At 50.6% G+C, this 18,995-nt stretch overlaps 1 protein-coding gene across 1 annotated transcript in view; it reads right to left on the reverse strand.

Moving 5' to 3' along the window:
* SH3PXD2B (SH3 and PX domains 2B) overlaps nt 1–18,995 on the reverse strand; it is a 116,394-nt gene that overhangs the window by 63,066 nt on the left and 34,333 nt on the right. Inside the window, exons 2-3 of the mRNA XM_068990633.1 lie at nt 18,512–18,592; nt 1,829–1,904 (exon numbers count right to left, since the gene is read on the reverse strand). Of these exons, the coding sequence (XP_068846734.1) occupies nt 1,829–1,904; nt 18,512–18,592 (157 nt within the window). The remainder of the gene's footprint in view (nt 1–1,828; nt 1,905–18,511; nt 18,593–18,995) is intronic.

The raw sequence follows: 18,995 nt of genomic DNA on the forward strand, positions 1-18,995 counted from the left end.
CATCCATGGGATTTTCCAGGCAAGAGTACTGGAGTGGGTTGCCATTTCCTTCTCCAGGAGATCTTCCTGACCCAGGGATTGAATCTGGGTCTCCCGCATTGTAGGGAGACGCTTTACCATCTGAGCTACTGGGGAAGACTAAGGGCCAGTCTAGCTCCAAATATCTGTGATTTAGGGTGACTGTCAATTTGCTGATCATCTGTACACAAAGGTAGTAGTAAGTGCTTACTTGTTGCTAGCTACACACCTGGCACTTACCTAATCCTCACAACTTTATCATTTACGTACCATTATGATCTCCGATGTGCAAGTGTAGAAATGAAACTGTGTGTGCTTAAGTAACTTACCCAAGAGAAGAGAGTGGATGATTAGGGACACTGGGATTTGAACCTGCAGTGTGTGACTTTCAGGCATAAAGTTTAGAGCCTGCCATACCTGTGTCTGAATCCCAGCTCTGCCATTTGTGCAAGAGATCATAATTTCTCTCAGTCTTCATTTCCTCATCTGTGAAATGGGCATAGTAATGTCTGCCCTGCTGAGTTGTTCTAAGGACTAAACGAGCTAACAAAAGCACTTAGCCCAGTGACTGGCCCACAGCAGACATCTAAATGGTAGCTATTATTACTGGAAGCTGTAACACTGGCTTGGGTAGCTCATTTTTATGAGTTGAAGCCCTGATGCTATTTCTTTGGTAAAAAAAATTTGCGGGGGTGGGGGGGGGGGATGTACTGAGAGCAGGAACCAGTGATGGCTGCATTAAGCCTGGCCCTTAAAAGGTGCTTGGTGGCTGTGGTAGGCGGGCAGGCAGGCAGAATTTCCTAAATGGCTCCCAAAGATATTTCTTCTCAATCTCAGCACCTGTCAACAGAGTGGGATCTCCCTCCTAGGATCATGTTACATGGTATGCCTCAGTTCACTTCAAGAGAAGGAGATTATCCTGGATTAGCCAAGTGGGTACAAGGTAATCCCATGAGGCTTTAAACGCAGACAACTTTCCCCACTGGTGGCAGGCGGGGGAAGTCAGAGAGATTCCGAGCTCAGGAGAGATTCCATGCCCTGTTGCCAGCCTGAAGGTGGATGAGGAATACAGGCAGCATCTGGAAGCTGAGTTCCCAGCAGATAGCCAGGAAGGAAACAGGCATCTAGGTTCGACAGCTGCAAGGAACCGAGTTCTGCCAACAACCTAAATAAGGCCGGGAGGGATTCTTCCCTAAATCCTCCAGGTAACTGGCCAGCCCAGTCAAGACCCTGACTTTGGTCTTTTAAAACGCTAAACAGAGAAGCAGGCTAAGCCTGCCTGGACTTCGGACCAGCAGAGCTGTGAGACAATAAGTGGGTGTCATTTTAAGCTGCTAAACGGGTAGTGATTTGTTATGCACAACAGAAAACAGATATTTTAACAGAAGCTGTTAAAATAGGTGCCATTCACTACACAGACTACATGAGCTGGAAATATTCCTTTAATTTTATTATCAATTTATTTTAGGAGGCTTTGCCACGTGGCATGTGGAATCTTAGTTCCCCAACCAGGGATTGAACCCGTGCCTCCTGCAGTGGAAGCATAGAGTCTTAATCGCTGGACAGCCAGTTAAGTCCCTACTCCCAGAGATGGGAGAAACTGAGGATCCCAGAGGCAAATGTCTTGCCTAAGGTCACAGAGCTAGTAAATGGCGTAGCATCTAACTCCAAAACCAAAATTCTTAAGCAATGAGTTCTACAAAAGACCAAGGTCTGGTCACTGGGACAGTGGACAGGGACAAAGAGGGGAGCGATCCAAGAGCTGTATGAGAGCCTAGAGGCCCCATCTGAGAGCACACGCCTCACTCACCCGGGAGAAAGGGAATGATCCGCTGTTTGGGGTCCTTCTGTCCTCCTTCCATGGGAAATTTGTCCAACATCTGCATCTAAATGGGAAGAATAACAAAATGAAAGCCTTTATATGATAAAAGCATCTCTGACAGTTTATGTTAACTACATGATTTGATAGAGAAAAGCTCACTTTGTTCAGTGTTACAGAAACCCAAACTAGTGGAAGACAAAGTCAACCAGACCTAGGATCTCCATACAAACAATTCTCTAGATCCGCAGCTAGCAGCCTGGTGCAGGCTCAGGGCTGGGAGAGACCAATCTCAGTTTTCCTGCGGTCTCCAGTCACAGGACCTGAAGCGAGAACACCCACTAGAGCCCCCAAAATTCCACGGATGGCAGGTCATCCTGTTTCCTAAGAACTGCTGGGTGGTGCTCAAACCGTGGAGACTCAGTTAATCTGGTTAGGTCTCCACCTGTGAGGTCATGACACACTCCTGCCGCAGGAAGAATTGCCCTGCCTGGCTCAGCTTCGTTTCTAGCTCTGAGTCAGGCATGTGGGGTGCAGCAATGAAGCGACTCAGAGTCTAGGGAGAGACTGAAAAGTAAATTGATCATTGACGGGTGGTGTAGGAAGCACCTTGAGCGGTAGTACAGGCTGCTGTGGGCACAGAGGAAGAAGAGGGATGGAACACCCCAAACAAAAACCTTTCATGTCTTCTGATAACAGCAAATGCATCTCCGATATTTTAAGAAATCAATGGGAAGTATCTGGTCAGATATACAAAATCATCAGGATCCGTTACTTGTGAAGTGGGGAAGTGACGTATCTGGCGCCTCATCCTTAGTTGACCATAGGTACCCACTGCCAGCGTTGCTTTACAGATTAAAGCTGGGATGTGGTGGTCATTAACGCTGTCACCAGATTTCTGGTTCTTCCTTTCAGCACGTGGTAGATTCCTACCTCCCCACCCCCTTGAAATAAGATGTGGCAAACTCAAGGTGAGCAGAAGGGACACGGCTCGCTTCGGGGTGGAAGAGCTAGGAGGGGTACTTTACTCATCACTCTCCGGTTCCGCCTGCCACGTGACCACCAAGGGACCGAGAGCGAGGGCCCAGAGCCCCCAGCAACCTCTATGGACAATCTTTATTTCCCAAGCGAGAAGTAAACCCCGTGTACAGTGAGGCTGTCTGTCACAGCATCGCACCTTTTTAAAAAAATCGGATGTAACTGCTTTATGATGTGCCAGTTTCTGTTGTACAATGAAGTGAGTCAGCTCTAAGTATGCCTATAGCCCTTCCCACCCCTCTAGGCTCACGGAGCAGCGAGTCGCGCTCCCCGTGCCGCGCAGCCGCTCCTCGCCGCCTTCACGCGCGGCAGTGTGTACACGTGGGCACCCCCCACCCCCTCCGCCCACCCTCACGCGCGGCAGTGTGTACACGTGGGCACCGCCCCGCCCCCTCCGCCCACCCTCACGCGCGGCAGTGTGTACACGTGGGCACCGCCCCGCCCCCTCCGCCCACCCTCACGCGCGGCAGTGTGTACACGTGGGCACCGCCCCGCCCCCTCCGCCCACCCTCACGCGTGGCAGTGTGTACACGTGGGCACCGCCCCGCCCTCTCCGCCCACCCGCGTGTCCACCTGTCTCTGCTCTCACAGCAGAGTATCTTAAGCCAGTCTCATTAGTATGCAGGCCCAGGATTCAAGGAGAAGAAAACGGAGTCCTGAGCCTCCCACAGAGGTGGCCGGAGGTGAGAGACCTGCCCATCATTTTACCTCAAGGAGAAAGCCACCCTGGACCTTAAGGTGCATCCCTCTGGGTGAGGAAAAAAGGGAACTCTTGTGCGCTGCTGGTGGGAATGTAAATTGGTGTGGCCACGATGGAAAACGGTCTGGAGGTTCCGCAAGAAACTAAAAACAGAACTACCATATGACCTAGCAATTCCACTCCTGGGCATATATCTGAAAAGAACGGAAACGTTAATTTGAAAAGATACACCCGCCCCAACATTCACAGCAGCAGTATTTACAATAACGAAGACAAGGAACAACCCAAGGGCCCGTCAAGAGATGACTAGATTAGGACGGCGTGGGGTGTGTGTGCATTCATACAGACATATAACACACACATATACAGTGGAATAGTATTCAGCCGTAAAGAACGAAGTTCTGCCATCTGCAGCAACATGGATGCACCTAGAGAATATTACGCTTAGTGAAATAAGTCAGAGGAGGACACACATTATATACTAACAATATCACCTGTATGTGGAATCTAAAAAATAATACAAATAAATGTATACGCAAAACAGAATCAGACTCAGAGACACAGAGGGCAAACTTGTAGTTACCAAGCGAGAAAGGCAAGGAGGGAGGGGCTAACTAGGGGCGCAGATTAACAGACACCCACTACTACATGCAACACAGGCAAGCAACAAGAATATACACAGTACACACAGCACAGAGAATTACAGCCATTATCTTGAAAAACCACAGTGAAGTATAATCTACAAAAATGCTGAAGCACTATGTTGTACACCGAAAACTAACATAGCCCTGTGAATCATCTATGTGGTGGTGGTTTAGGCGCTCAGCCGTGTCCGACCCTGCGACCCCATGGGCTGTTGCCCACCAGGCTCCTCTGCCCATGGGATTCTCCAGGCAGGAAAACTGGAGTGGGTTGCCATTTCCTCCTCCAGGGGATCTTCCCAACCCAGGGATCGAACCCGCATCTCCTGCGCTGCAGGCAGATTCTTTACTGACAGAGCTACTAGGGAAGTTGGTGAATCAACTATACTGTGATTTGAAAAAAGATGTGTGCCTCTGATAGCACAAAATCAGCTTTGAATAGCCTGGGAAAAATAAGCACAGCTATGGTGCAGGGGGAGGGAGGAGAGGCCTGAAGTGGGAGAGCAGAGAAACATCTATACATGCCAAGCCCAGTTAGATTCTTCGGACACATCCTCTCACAAAATTTGCAGAATACTCCTTCAAGAGATGGACGTCATCATCTAGGGAACTGAAGTCCAAAGTGAAGAAATTGGCCATGGGCCTGCAGCCAGCAAGGGGCAGGGACACAGACAGGGACACACACATGGCTTTCCTGCCATTGTATCACCTGCCTCTGAGATGCTACAGCGGTTAATTAAAAAGGATTGCTGACCATATTCAGGAAATAGGGTCATTTAGGGGCGCCTTGCCTCCTTAGTACTGTTTAGTGTGACACCCCTGGGTAGGGGGTGGTCACCCTCAACTTGGCTGGCAACCTTGAAGGGCTGCCCATGAGGCTGTGGTTTTATTTGTGATTGCCAACTGGCCCCTACTCTGTGCTATGCTGTGCAGTGATGGGGAACTGTGGCTTACCAGCATCTGGAAAGACTTGCTGGAAAGGCAGGCTTCCCTTTTTAATCCAAGAGCTTTTCAATGCTGACACATAGTAGGCATGCAATAAAAACTGGCTAAGCCAATGAATGCACGTAAATGAAGTCTGGAAATAGGGGCAGCTTATTTGCGAAGATATTTGCAAAGCATCCCTGATTAATAATATTCACTTTACTAATGCACGAGTGTGTGCACTAGGTCACTTCAGTCGTGTCCGACTCTTTCTGACCCTGTGGACTGCAGCCCGCCAGGCTCCTCTGTCCCTGGGATTCTCCAGGCAGGAAAACTGGAGTGGGTTGCCATGCCCTTCTCTAGAGGATCTTTCTGACCCTGGGATGAAACCTGAATTTCCTGCGACTCCTACATTGTAGGAGGATTCTTTATCACTGAGCCACTGCATTACTAATAACAAATAATAATTAGTAATGGTTTTAGAAAAGGCAGAGGAACCAGAGATCAAATTTCGAACATCTGCTGGATCATCGAAAAAACAAGAGAGTTCCAGAAAAACATCTATTTCTGCTTGATTGACTATGCCAAAGCCTTTGACTGTGTGGATCACAATAAACTGTGGAAAATTCTGAAAGAGATGGGAATCCCAGACCACCTGACCTCTCTCTTGAGAAATCTGTATGCAGGTCAGGAAGCAACAATTAGAACTGGACATGGAACAACAGATTGGTTCCAAATAGGAAAAGGAGTACGTCAAGGCTGTATATTGTCACCCTGCTTATTTAACTTCTCTGCAGAGTATATCATGAGGAATGCTGGGCTGGAAGAAGCACAAGCTGGAATCAAGATTGCCGGGAGAAACATCAATAACCTCAGATATGCAGATGACACCACCTTTATGGCAGAAAGTGAAGAGGAACTAAAAAGCCTCTTGATGAAAGTGAAAGAGGAATGTGAAAAAGTTGGCTTAAAGCTCAACAGTCAGAAAACGAAGATCATGGCATCTGGTCCCATCACTTCATGGGAAATAGATGGGAAAACAGTGGAAACAGTGGCAGACTTTAGTTTCTGGGGCTCCAAAATCACTGCAGATGGTGACTGCAGCCATGAAATTAAAAGACGCTTACTCCTTGGAAGAAAAGTTATGACCAACCTAGATAGCATATTCAAAAGCAAAAACATTCCTTGGCCAACAAAGGTCTGTCTAGTCAAGCTATGGTTTTTCCAGTAGTCATGTATGGATGTGAGAGTTGGACTGTGAAGAAAGCTGAGCGCTGAGGAATTAATGCGTTTGAACTGTGGTGTTGGAGAAGACTCTTGAGAGTCCCTTGGACTGCAAGGAGATCCAACCAGTCCATCCTAGAGGAGATCAGTCCTGGGTGTTCACTGGAAGGACTGTTGCTGAAGCTGAAACTCCAATACTTTGGCCACCTCATGCGAAGAGTTGACTCATTGGAAAAGACTCTGATGCTGGGAGGGATTGGGGGCAGGAGGAGAAGGGGACGACAGGATGAGATGGCTGGATGGCATCACCAACTTGATAGACATGAGTCTGAGTGAACTCCGGGAGTTGGTGATGGACAGGGAGGCCTGGCGTGCTGCGGTTCACGGGGTTGCAAAGATTGCAAAGAGTTGGACACAACTGAGCGACTGAACTGAACTGAACTGAATGACTATGAACGTTGGTTTGAGAGTTTACAGCTAACAAGCCTTCTCAGACACCTGGATTCATCTGTCCTTCAGAATAATTCTATGAAATCAGTGCACAACCCCCAAGTCACAGATGGAGAAGCTACAGAGCAGGACACAGTGAACTGCTTGAGGTCACACAGCTAAGTGGTGGTGCAGCCAGTTCAGATATCTTAACCTAAATCCTCTTCTTTTCCCCTAAGACCCCTCTTTTAGGCAGCTTCAGAGTATCACATGAACATGAAAAATCAGCCTGAGACCAGGCTAAGTTTCATATTCCATGAACAGGTGGAGTATGCTTTCTTTTTAAAAGCAGAGTAATTAATCAAGCTCAGCTGCAGAGTCTTTTTGGCACTGTATAAGTTTTGTCTTTATGCTATCCTTTTTTTCCTGGAAGAGGGCATGGCAGCTCACTCCAGTATCCTGCCCTGGAGAATCCTGTGTACAGAGGGGCCTGGTGGACTATAGACCATAGCGTCGCACAGAGTCAGACACGACTGAAGTGACTTAGCATGTACGCATCTTCTTTTCTTCTTCTCAGTTTTACTGGTGAAGACAATGTTGGAATACAGGGGAACATTCTCTTAGAAGGTATGTCCTGGTAATCCATCAACCAAACCCTGCCTGTGTGCACTCGTCGAGGCTTCTGCTGCGCTTTTGTCTGAGTGCGCACGCAGGCTCAGCGGCCCAGCCCACTGCCGCGTTGCCCTGTGGTCTTCACTGCTCGGTCAGGAAGTTATTCATCCTCTGTCCTGACTTGCTTTTACCCACATAAGTGGAGCTCAAAGAGCTGAAGTGTCTCCCCAAGTGGTATTAATTTGAGGCAGGTATTATTAATTTGAAGCAGTAGTCTCGGGTTTAATGTTGCAAAGTCTAACCACAGACATTATCCCTGAGGACCAGACAGCCCTGGGGTTTAATCCCGATGTTTCTTCATGCCAGCTGTGTGTCCCTAGCCAGAGACCTAGCCCAGTGAGTCGGAGTCACCATTTGCAGACCGACGGATGCAGCCTGCTGGGCAGGGGAGTTTTTGTAAATGAATGCTGCGTGTGAGCTGGACATGGGGGCACACCAGGTGCCCAACAAGGAAGGCCCCTTCCTTGCATTCTGCCCACAACGAATGCTATTCCGAGAATCATCTGGGAATAATTATCAGTATTTTATAAGACTGTATTTTGGGGTTAAGCATACATAACATGAAATTGATCGTTTCAACCATTTTAAGTATACAATTAAGTGGCGTTGAGTACATTGCTGTGCAACCATCACCACCCTCCATCTTCAGAGCCTCTTCATCATTCCACACTGAAGCTCTATGTCCCTTAAACACGACCTCCCCATTCCTCTCCTCCAGCCCTTGACAACCACCACTCTACTTTTTATCTCTATACATCTGACTGTTCTAGGGACCGCATGTAAATATCTGTCCTTTGTGTCTGGCTTATTTCACTTAGAATAATATCTTCAAGTTTCATCTATATTGTAGTGTGCACTGCAATTTCCTTCCTTCTTAGGTCTGAATAATAGTCCACCATGAGGCTGTGTTTTAAGGTTGGCCAAACTCCTCCCACTATCTAGGTCCCCACAGTGGCCAGAGCTGGGCTTTCTAGTAGAATTTTCTACAATGATAGAAATGTTCGCGGTGTCCCTTTCAGTAGTCATCGGCCCTGGATTGCTATTAAGTGCTTGAAAGGGAGCTCCTGTATTGGAGGTGGAACCTTCACTAGATGGAGGAACTGAACTTTTAATTTTATTCAATTTTAATTAACTTAAATTTAAGTAGCCTCACATGACTAGTGGCTACCATATTGGATAGCACAGGGCTGGACTATAATACTCATTCTCCTCTTTTAGTCATATCTAGTTTTATTTCATTTTCTTTATTATCCCATCAGTGGTAACTGCAATCTGTATGATGGCTATTCACCAGGAGAGGCGAGCAAAGCCTGGGAGCTATTTGGCTCTAGGTCTCAGTGTGTTGGGGTTCACAGGCCACAAGCTGCTTCTAGCCAGGGAGCTGTCACCCTTGGCCCCACAGGCTTTGAAGCAGACACGGGCAGCATCCCAGACCCTCTGTGGGGACCCCAGGCTGCCTGTAGCAGCAGGACCAGAGGCATGCCAGGCAAGCCTGACTGCAGATGGTGTCCTTGGAGACTGGACGTCCATGCCCTGCCCCTCAGAGAATGAAAGGAAGCGGTGCCGAGAGTGAGGAGGACTGGAAACCCCGGAGGAAAGTGAGTCAGTCTCGGGGGTGGGAAGGGAGAGGGAGCCACGTCAAGCAGCCACATCACAAGGGAACGGGAGAACACTCCATCAGCAGTTTTCAGGACGCAGCTTGTGGTGGAGGGAGAGGAGACGGGCTGTCCAAGGAAAACATTGTGGAGGCTGGCGTGGAGGTCCACACGTGGTTTGTGTTAGCGGCAGACTGGACTTGGAGGGTTGCACTCCCGCACTGGGACAAAGGCCCCGAGTCCCAGGAGAGCCAGGGCAGGCAGTGTGCAAGGGCCCAGGTGACTGTCACAGGCAGCTGCAGGCTGGTGGGAAGCCATGTGGTTCTCGGGCCAGGACACGCTAAGACCAAAAGCAAATCAGCTCCCAGGCTTTGATCGCCTCTCCTTGCAAACAACTGTCTCACTGCAGTTACCATTGATGGTGCGTTGTTGATTGCCTCTGGGGATTCTGTCCCCTCGACGAGCTTGCTTTGCTCAATGTTGGCATGTCCTCGTCTCCACTGGAGCCCAGTGTCCATCCTGTCTGTCCACGGCCCCACTTCTCTCCTTCTCACAGCCCCTTCTCAGTCAGGGCAGCATGTTCTCAGCCTGACCCCCTTACTGGGCGGCCCTCTGGCCCACCCCCTTACCCGTCACCTCCTGTCTGGTACATGGTAGGCCCTTGGGATATATATGTGCAAAGAATGGATGAATAATGGGTGAACAAATGAATGAAGAGCTGGTTAACTGGTTTGGTCAGCCACTGTCGAGAAATGGAGAAATTATTTTCCAGGTGGCGGCAACAGGCCTTGCTTTGGGCCTTAGATGCAATCAGCCTATACAATCTTCCCTCTTTCTGTTTTCCAAATAAAGAATTGCAGTTGGCTCTCCATACCCTCAGGTCCCCTACTTGCAGACTCAACCAATGGCAGATCAAAAATATTTGAGGGAAAAAATCTTTCAGAAAGTTCCAGAAAAGCAAAACTTGATTCTACTCCAGCTGGCAATTATTTACATAGTTGCATTTATCTTTAGGTAAAAGCAAAAGCATTTACCTTTTATTTACATAGCATTTACACTGTGTTAGGTATAAGTAACCTAGAGATGGTTTAAAGCTACATAGGAGAAAGTGTGTAGCTTACATGCAAATACACTATTTAATGGGCTTCCCAGGTGGCACTAGTGGTAAAGAACCCACCAGCTAATGCAGGAGACGCAGGTTTGATCTCTGGCTCAGGAAGATCCCCTGGAGCAGGAAATGACATCTCACTAGAGTGAGTATTCTTGTTTGGAAAATCTCATAGACAGAGGAGTCTGGTGGGCTACGATCCATGGGGACCGCAGTCAGACACAACTTAGTGACTGAGTACGCAGGCACACTATTTAACACCAGGGACCTGGGCATCTTTGGATTTTTGTGTCCATTGTGGGGTGAGAGGGAGCGGTCCTGGAGTCAATTCTCCCACAGGTGCTGTGAGAAGAAAGGTAACTCTTACATGTCCTCAGCTCTACACCATCAATATGGCAGTGGTTTTCAGACACAAGGGAACAAATAAGCTGGTGTGTATAACACCCCAATTTCAGAAGATAATGTCTGGGGAAAGAAAGTGTGTCTGAGGAGCCAGCAAAGACAATATCTGGGTAAAGATGCTTGGTGGAATCCCAGGCCAAGTGTTGGCTATGAGCTCGCCGGGAAGTCTTCCCAGCTGGGCAAGGCCTGCCTGCGGAGAGAGAGGTTCAGCTGTGCCCCTCCTACACCTGCTCCCAGAAAAGACGGGAAGAAACACTCTCTCCCCGTGGCTTCCGTGGTGGAGCCTGGGGGCTTCCGGCAGTTCCCAGAGCTCATGAAGTGTGTCAGGGGCTGTCCTATCTCAACAGAAAGTGGAAACAAACGATGCTTGCCATGCGACACGGGACAGCCTCTCCCGTCTACGGGTCTCAGTTCCCTTCTCTGGGGAGAAGCAAAAGGCTCAGACCAAGATGCGGCAGCTTGCCTTCAGCTCTGTGACACGCTACGTTTGGGAAACAGACCCCACTGAAAGCACCCGTGCCCAGAAGCCGTCCCCGGAGTGCGGAGGGCTCCTGCTTACAGGGCACAAGCGGTCGGTGCTTCTCTCGCCAGCCCCCTGCCTGGCAGGCTGACCAGCTGGCTCGTGCGCCATGGGAATTCTGCGAGATGCCAAGCTAACAGTCCTGCTCTCTCACGCTTCTCCATCTTTGCACACGTGGTGTCCTCTGTGTGGAATGACCTCCCCCACCCTGTCGGTGGGGCAACTCCTTACTCATAGTCAAGACTCTGCTCAGCTGCCACCTCCTCCAGGAAGCAAGCCCTGCCTGAGTTCCCTGGCTGGGACAGAGGACGCAGGGACAGGCAGTATCTGGAGTCTGGCTCAGCAAACCTCCATGAGGAAACCCTTGGTTCCAGGGATGACCACGACCCTCGGCCTTGAGGATGCAATGAACTCCCGGGAAAACTCAGAGGGCAAAGGTCGCAAGGCACAGGGTAGAAGAGTTCCATCACACACTCAGGGTCTGTCCGTGAGGGGCCGTGTCCTGCTCAGAGCAGCCCTCCGCAGGACAGATGCTACCTGAATCTCACAAGGAGGTGCCAAGTGGGCCTTCAAAGAGCAGCTCTCTTCAAAGGGCAGAACTCCATGAGGAGACAGACTCAAAGGCAATCCTGGGCCTCCAGGAGGTGTGGGTGCAGCGGTTAGGAGCACAGGGCTCAGACTCAGCCACCCCCAGGGCTGAATCCCACCCACACTACCTTCTAGGCACGTGATTCTTGCCTCTCTGAGCTTCCCTTCCCCCATCTGACTTCATGCGTGTAAGTGAGGACTTAATGTGCACGTGTGTGCACTCAGTTGCTTCAGTCATGTCCCATGGACTGCAGCCCACCAGGCTCCTCTGTCCATGGGATTCTCCAGGCAAGAATACTGGAGTGTGTTGCCATGCCCTTCTCTAGGGGATCTTTCCGACTCAGGGTCCAACCTGCATCTCCCGCATTGCAGGCAGATTCTTTACCACTGAGCCACTGGGGAGGCCTGAGGACTATATGAAATGACGTCTAAGTCAGGCAGCTGGAATGTCTCAGTGAACAGCCACCAACACTGTGTCATTACATTGCTCAGTTCGTTCCGTTCAGCCGCTCAGTCATGTCCAACTCCTTGCAACCTCATGAACCGCAGCACGCCAGGCCTCCCCGTCCATCACCAACTCCCAGAGTCCACCCAAACCCATGTCCATTGAGTTGGTGATGCCATCCATCCATCTCATCCTCTGTTGTCCCCTCCTTCTCCTGCCCCCAATCCCTCCCAGCATCAGTCTTTTCCAGTGAGTCAGCTCTTCGCACCAGGTGGCCAAAGTATTGAAGTTTCAGCTTCAACATCAGCCCTTCCAATGAACACCCAGGACTGATCTCCTTTAGGACGGACCGGTTGGATCTACTTGCAGTCCAAGGGATTCTCAAGAGTCTTCTCCAACACCACAGCTCAAAAATTACATTGCTCAAAAAAAATTACATTGCTCAACCAACCACACCTCCTCAAAGCTCTGCCCTCGGGCTCTCCTGTCCCCACCCAATGCCCTGCTTGGAGGCCAGCTCTCTGTTACACTCTGCGAGATTCTCCAGAGTGGCTCAGATGAGGGCAGAAAGGGAGGTTCAGAGAGGCTGAAGGGCCTGCCCAAGGCCGCACAGCGGGTCAGACAGAGCACTGGGACAGCAAGGCCTTTCCGCTCCAAGCCCAGGGCTCTCCCGCTGACGCCCTCACACGAGTCACATGGCCAGATGTCAAGCAGCAGCAGCAGGCGTCCCCAGACAGTGACAGGGGGCCCTTCTTGCTGGGAACTGTGAGTTTCTTTTCCCACAGAGGAGCCTGAGTCATGCTCCTTCCTTCCACCCCGGAGCCTCCGTGCAGGCCTTTTCCTCTGCCCGGGTGTCCTGCCCCCACCAGAGGGGGCATTTGCTGCTGCGTCACGCACAGGTTACCCCCTCTTCCCTGGCGGCAAGTCTCTGGCTTCTTCTGGGGCATCTTCTACTCCTCTTTCAGCCAGCATGCGTGGATGTGGTGGGATTCCTCCACTTCCTGGGCTGTTCCTGGCCAGACACCCCGGAAGAACCGCCAAGACTTGTGATGAAACTGCTGGGGCGTTCTGTCTTTCCCTGAAGTCACTGAGCTGAGTTGTTCGCTAAGCTGGGGGCTATGGCCACCACCGTACAGTCAACACCCAGAGCAGGCCGAGAACCAGAGGATGGCAGGTCCTCACTGCCACTGTGGCCCCTAGATCCAGGCAGACCCGAAGCCAAGCGCCCTCAGTCTTCTCAGCTCCATTTAGCTTATCAACGTTCTTTTTGAATAATCCATACAGACTAGGCTTCTGTCCTCCATAACTAAAACACTTCTGACTAAAACAAGGTCTCACGGCCAGGAAGTGGCAGCGTTTGGGTCAAAGCCCAGGATCTTAACCACTCTATTAAACTGGCATCATCTCCTGCTCTAATCTTCAAGCCAGTTCCTAGCAGCAACCCACGCCCATCAATAATCCCAACAGCTGACATTTGCTGAGGGCTTGACAACCCAGAAACTGCTCTCGCACACATCATCACTTTTCTACGAAAAGGAATTGAGATATACATCACATACCATAAAATTCACCCTTTTAAAGTGTACAATTCAGTGGTTTTTAGTATATTTACAAGGTTGTGCAACAATCACCATTATCTAATTCCAGAACAATTTCATCACCCCCAAAAGACACCCAGTACCCATTAGCAGGCTCTCCTCCTCTCTCCCTGGCTCCTGGCAACCACTAATCTGCTTTCTATCTCTATGGATTTGCCTCTTCCGGACACACGTCATCACTTTTAACTCCAGAGAAGCCTTGTGAAGTAGTGATTCACAAGGGGCACACAGGGCAGCAGAGTGGATGAGACTGGACTCTGGTGTTGCTGCCCAGCTTCAAATCCAAGCTCTAATGCTTACTGGCTGTGTGACCTTGGGCAGATGCCTGAACCTTTCTGAGCCTGGGTTTCTTCATCTGTATGATTTGATAAGCTTGACATGAGGATTAAACAAGTCATTTCGTCTCGAGGCTGAGGGGGCAACATCCCAGCAATGCCAGCTGTTTCTACTATTGCCACCCCCATGCTACTGATGAAGAAGTCACCATCGGGCACAGAGGGGTTAAGGGGTGTGCCCATGGCCACACAGTATAGGCGGCTGGGTCCCAAGTCTCCTGACCGAGTCCTCTGCTGTTTCCATTACGCCACACTGGCCGAGCTGCTCCTCCACAAAAGATCGACCGTCCCCTACACTCTGAGCCAAGCTGTGGGAGAAAGCCAAGGCTACTCCCAGCCAGCAGTGGGGGCAGGGTGGGTCATGAAATCACTGACTTCGGGGTGCTGAGGTCCCATGCGGGCGGGCCTCCCCTCCTGCCTGGTCCTTGGGATCAGCCCACTTTGGTGGGTGGGGTCCTGCCTTGACTTCTTCCAGTTTCCCCCAATCAGGTATGAGGTTGGAGGCAGGGCAGGCCCCTCTGGAATTTCAGGACTCTCCCACTCCAGCTGCCCATCTGGAACTCTTTAAAGCTCCCTTAAGCCCTGCTTCTAGACGACCTTGTTTTGGGAGTGGAGTCTCAGGCAGCTTTTTGTCACAGTAAACCTCCAATTAATACCTATTATGGTGAGGCGGGGAGGAAACCTCACTTGTAAGTTCTGGGAGAAGTAAGAAAGTTGAGTTAGAGCAGGAGAGTGGAGGGAATACAGGCTCTGGGCCAGGGCGCCCTGGGATCCAACCCCGCCTCAAATGTTCCCTAATGATGTCACTTTGGCAGGTCCCATCTGGGCAGAGTGACAGCAGGTGACTGCTACTGCTTCCTGAGCCAGGCACCGCTCAGTGAACTGTCACGGCAGATGGGGGAAAGTGCTTTCATTCTTAACATGAGGACGGTGAAACCGAGGCTCAGAAACAGAGCGGGACACCAAGCTGAGACTGAGACGGCAAAGCTGAGATGTGAGCCCAGGTCTGTCAAACCCTGGGAGTCAAGGTCAGAAGCCTTGAGCGCAGCTGCAACAGGCAAATCGATGACCCAGTCAAATTCCCCACACACTGCCCGGCCCACGCTCCACCCTTCGGGCCACACATGGCAGGCTCGGGGGTGGACTCTGACCCCGGACACTGACACTCAGGGGCTCTCTCTCAGACATTGGAATCGGTACCCAAACTCCAGAGCCTGGACACGGGGAAGGGCACTTCACCTCAGGACTGAAGGGGCATGTCTGGTCCAGAGGGGTTGGCAGGAAAGGGAGCTTGTTCGGAGAGTTTCTGGCCTGGGGGGTTCTGGAGGGTCATTCTGTTGCTGGCTCCGGGACCCTGTGAAGCCAACTACACCCCTCGCTCTGGGTTCCATGGGGGCACACCTGCCTCCTCGCATCAATCCACCCCACTTCTGTCTGCCTCAGCTAGCTGGGAGGGTGTCTGTTCTGTGCACGCCATTATTCTCTAGGTGAGCAATCACCCACGTCACCCATCTCTGCCTCTCTGTTCCTTCTTGGATGCATCAGGCAGGGAAGAGGGTTCTGAAAGCAAAATACAGGTAGCACTCCCAACTCCCCCCAGTGCAGACCCTCAGTGCATTAAAAAAAAAATCAGTCTAACAACTTGCGAAACATTTACCCAGCCCCTATGCTTTAGAGATCTGCCATAATGGGTCTGCATAAATCACCCTTGTGTCTGGGAAAGAGGGTGTGGATCTCCATCAGTTTCACACAGGACTGAAGTTCAGCTCACGGTGTCTGGAGGTGTTGGGCATTATAGCTGTCACCCTCCCTGCCTTTGCCCCAGGGTCAGCCCTACCCGACTCCCCTCACCATGCCTGCATCTTCTCCTTCCTTTATTTATTTGTTGGCTGTGTCACACGGTTTGTAGGATCTTAGTATCTTAGTTCCCCAATCAGGGATTGAACTCACGGCCCCTGCAGTGGAAGCCTGGAGTCTTAATCACTGGACTGCCAGGGAAGTCCCCTGCCAAGTCCATTTTAGATAGTATCTTAGCATCGTTAACACAGAGCCTCTTCGGGTACTGACATTTGGTACATTTGCTGCGAACCAGAAGAAAAGATCGGAGAAGGCAATGGCACCCCACTCCAGTACTCTTGCCTGGAAAACCCCATGGACGGAGGAGCCTGGTAGGCTGCAGTCCATGGGGTCGCAAAGAGTCAGACATGACTGAGCGACTTCACTTTCAATTTTCACTTTCATGCATTGGAGAAGGAAATGGCGACCCACTCCAGTGTTCTTGCCTGGAGAATCTCAGGGACGGCGGAGCCTGGTGGGCTGCTGTCTATGGGGTCACACAGAGTCAGACACAACTGAAGTGACTTAGCAGCAGCAGCAGCAGCAGAAGAAAAATATTGTTTGTATATGATCCTGTTTGGTTTTATTGCATCGCTGAGTTCATTACATTGTAAGCAGTTAGGTAACAGGGGTTAAGTGCTGGCCGGTGTGCAGTGACTCACGGCAGTTTGTAATGTCGACTGTTTGGTGATGCTGGGGAAAGTGGTCAAGAGCACATTAACATTGCTCCTCCCCCTTCAAAATATTGGGACACAGCCTCTGAAAATCTTCCATTTGACATTTTCAGAAACAGATTAGGTCTGTTCAACCAAGGATGCCTGTGGTTAATATCACCTAACCTTCAGAAAGAAGGGGGGCGGCAGAGAGGCAGGCTGGTGTGCAGAGGACAAGGGCTCTTCTGACGGCCCCACAGTGTCCCCTCTACCTCGGATCACAGCTGTTCTCGCCATGTCTCAGCCCCAGCCCCGTGACTGAGAGGCAGAGCAGGGACTGGACAAATCCACTGGCCATCACATTCCTCAGCCCTGTTGACTGGCTTAGAGATGAGCCTAGAAAACACTGTTTGCTGGCACTTCTGTGAAGTGACCTTTCACTCTTTCCTGCTGAGCGTGAGCCCAGAGCATTTTGCAACCACATGAGACCTGAGATAAAGCCAATGCAAGGGAACTGGGAATCCAGAACGAGAGAGAGAAGCTGGACAAGAGGACACAGTGGAAAACCCTGGATCAAGCTGTGCCTGAAGCCTGCCAGTTTCCCTCTCCCAGGGCATTCTATTACAACAGTCCCCTAAATCCTCCTGTTTACTTAGGCCACTTTGAGTTGGGTTTCTGTCATTTGCAACAAAAGCAGCCTAATTGGTACAAAGGAAAAGAAGACAGTCATCTCCACGAGCCCTCACACTGGCCTGTCAGGTAGGTGAGCCCCTCACCACGCGGCATGGAACACTTGTGGGTTCAGGAAGCCAAGCAAGTTACCATCTCCTCCGAAGACCTGTGTTTCCTAAAGAAATTTGCTACATGCTATCAGGCACTGTGACTTCTCACCGAGATACACTTGCTCTGATTTGCTGGCTGTTGGTGATGTCAGGATAATGCTACTGATCCATGGATTAGAGCTCTTTTGCCCTAGTGGGGAGGGGCTTACACGCAGCTGTCCACAGAGGCTCCCTACGAGACCGGTGGTGCTCGGTGTGGACATCAGTCCATCCCCTTGTTCCTCCGTTCATTCATTCACTCACAAACGCTGACTGGCTACATACAGGGTCCTTGAGTAAAACACGAAGGAGGGGGAGGATAAAGATGTGCTCCCTGCCCACAAGGGTCATGGATTAGGGTGGGACAGGAAGACAACTTCACCAGAGTCAGGACAAAGGGATACAGAGCTGGGGGCGGGGGGTGGGGGGGCGGGTTAAGGGGACGCAGCTCTCGCTGGCTGGGAAGGGAAGTCAGACCAGGCTTTCCAGGGGATGAGAGTCCTGAGGGTGGCGAGCCAACAGGCCCTGGAGGGTGCAGGAGGCATTTTGGGCGAGGGCCGGCCTTAGGAAAGGGCAAGTGCAATGCCCTCAATACACAGCAGGCGTTTCAGGGGCTAAACATGGAGCCTGATGGGGAGAGGAGGCCAAGGTGAGGGAAGATTTGGGTCTGTCTTGAGAGCAGAATGGCCCCATAAAATCTGATCACACATAACTCACCAGCAAACACGATTACACAAGTTTAAGGTCTGAACGCCAAAGCCAAACACAACCAATTTCCAGATTAGCCTCCATTCTAGAGCAGTCAACAGGAGACTTTCTTTTATTTAAAAGATACTGAATATCAAAGCAAAAGCAATACAGCCCATCACTTATATCCCCAAAGTGACGGACACCTTTTTTTTTTTTTTTAATATGGAATGCTCCACAAATTTGCGTTATCCCTACACAGGGGCCAAACTCATCTTCTCTACATCTTTATAGCACATGAGCTGCTGAGGTGAGCAGACGGACATCGTTTTTAAGTCTAGGAAATAAATACTGTGCATCCGCTGTGGGTGAGGATCCAGGCTCTGAAGTCAAAGTGGAAAGTAGGTCCACATACACGCTTTCCTACCTGCAGCTCCCTGGAGACCCCACGTCCTTACCTGGAGATCGAAGAACTTGCTGTAGCGCCGGTAAATGGCCTCTGTGGAGCCACTGGACCACGTGACCCGGATGATGTAGACCTGCAGGGAGGAGTGGAGACGGCCGTTAACACAGAGGCAGCCTCCCCACCGCCAGGGCTCTAGAGCAAAGCGCAAGGGTCAGAGGCAGGAAGGCCTGGGTTTGACTCTCAGCTCTGCCCCTGACCAGCTCTATGACTTGGGATAGGCTACTCGCCCTCTCTGAGACCCAGCTTCCTCCTCAGTAAAATGGGTATGATACCCTCGCCTGTGAGAGCTGTGCAACGCATCACAGGAAATCGAGTCTAGGAAAGCATAAGCACCCTGCTTATCTCAGGAGATGCTGTTATTTTCAGGACTTTTTACTCTCCACTCAATTCAGAGAGCCATCGGGCTGGCTATGTTGTCAGCATCACTCTTAAAGCTTGCATTTGTCCGAAGTCACAGCGACCTGTGGCTCTCAGCT

This window comes from Capricornis sumatraensis, chromosome 18 (genome assembly GCF_032405125.1).
Source record: "Capricornis sumatraensis isolate serow.1 chromosome 18, serow.2, whole genome shotgun sequence".
NCBI classification, from domain to species: Eukaryota; Metazoa; Chordata; class Mammalia; order Artiodactyla; family Bovidae; genus Capricornis; species Capricornis sumatraensis.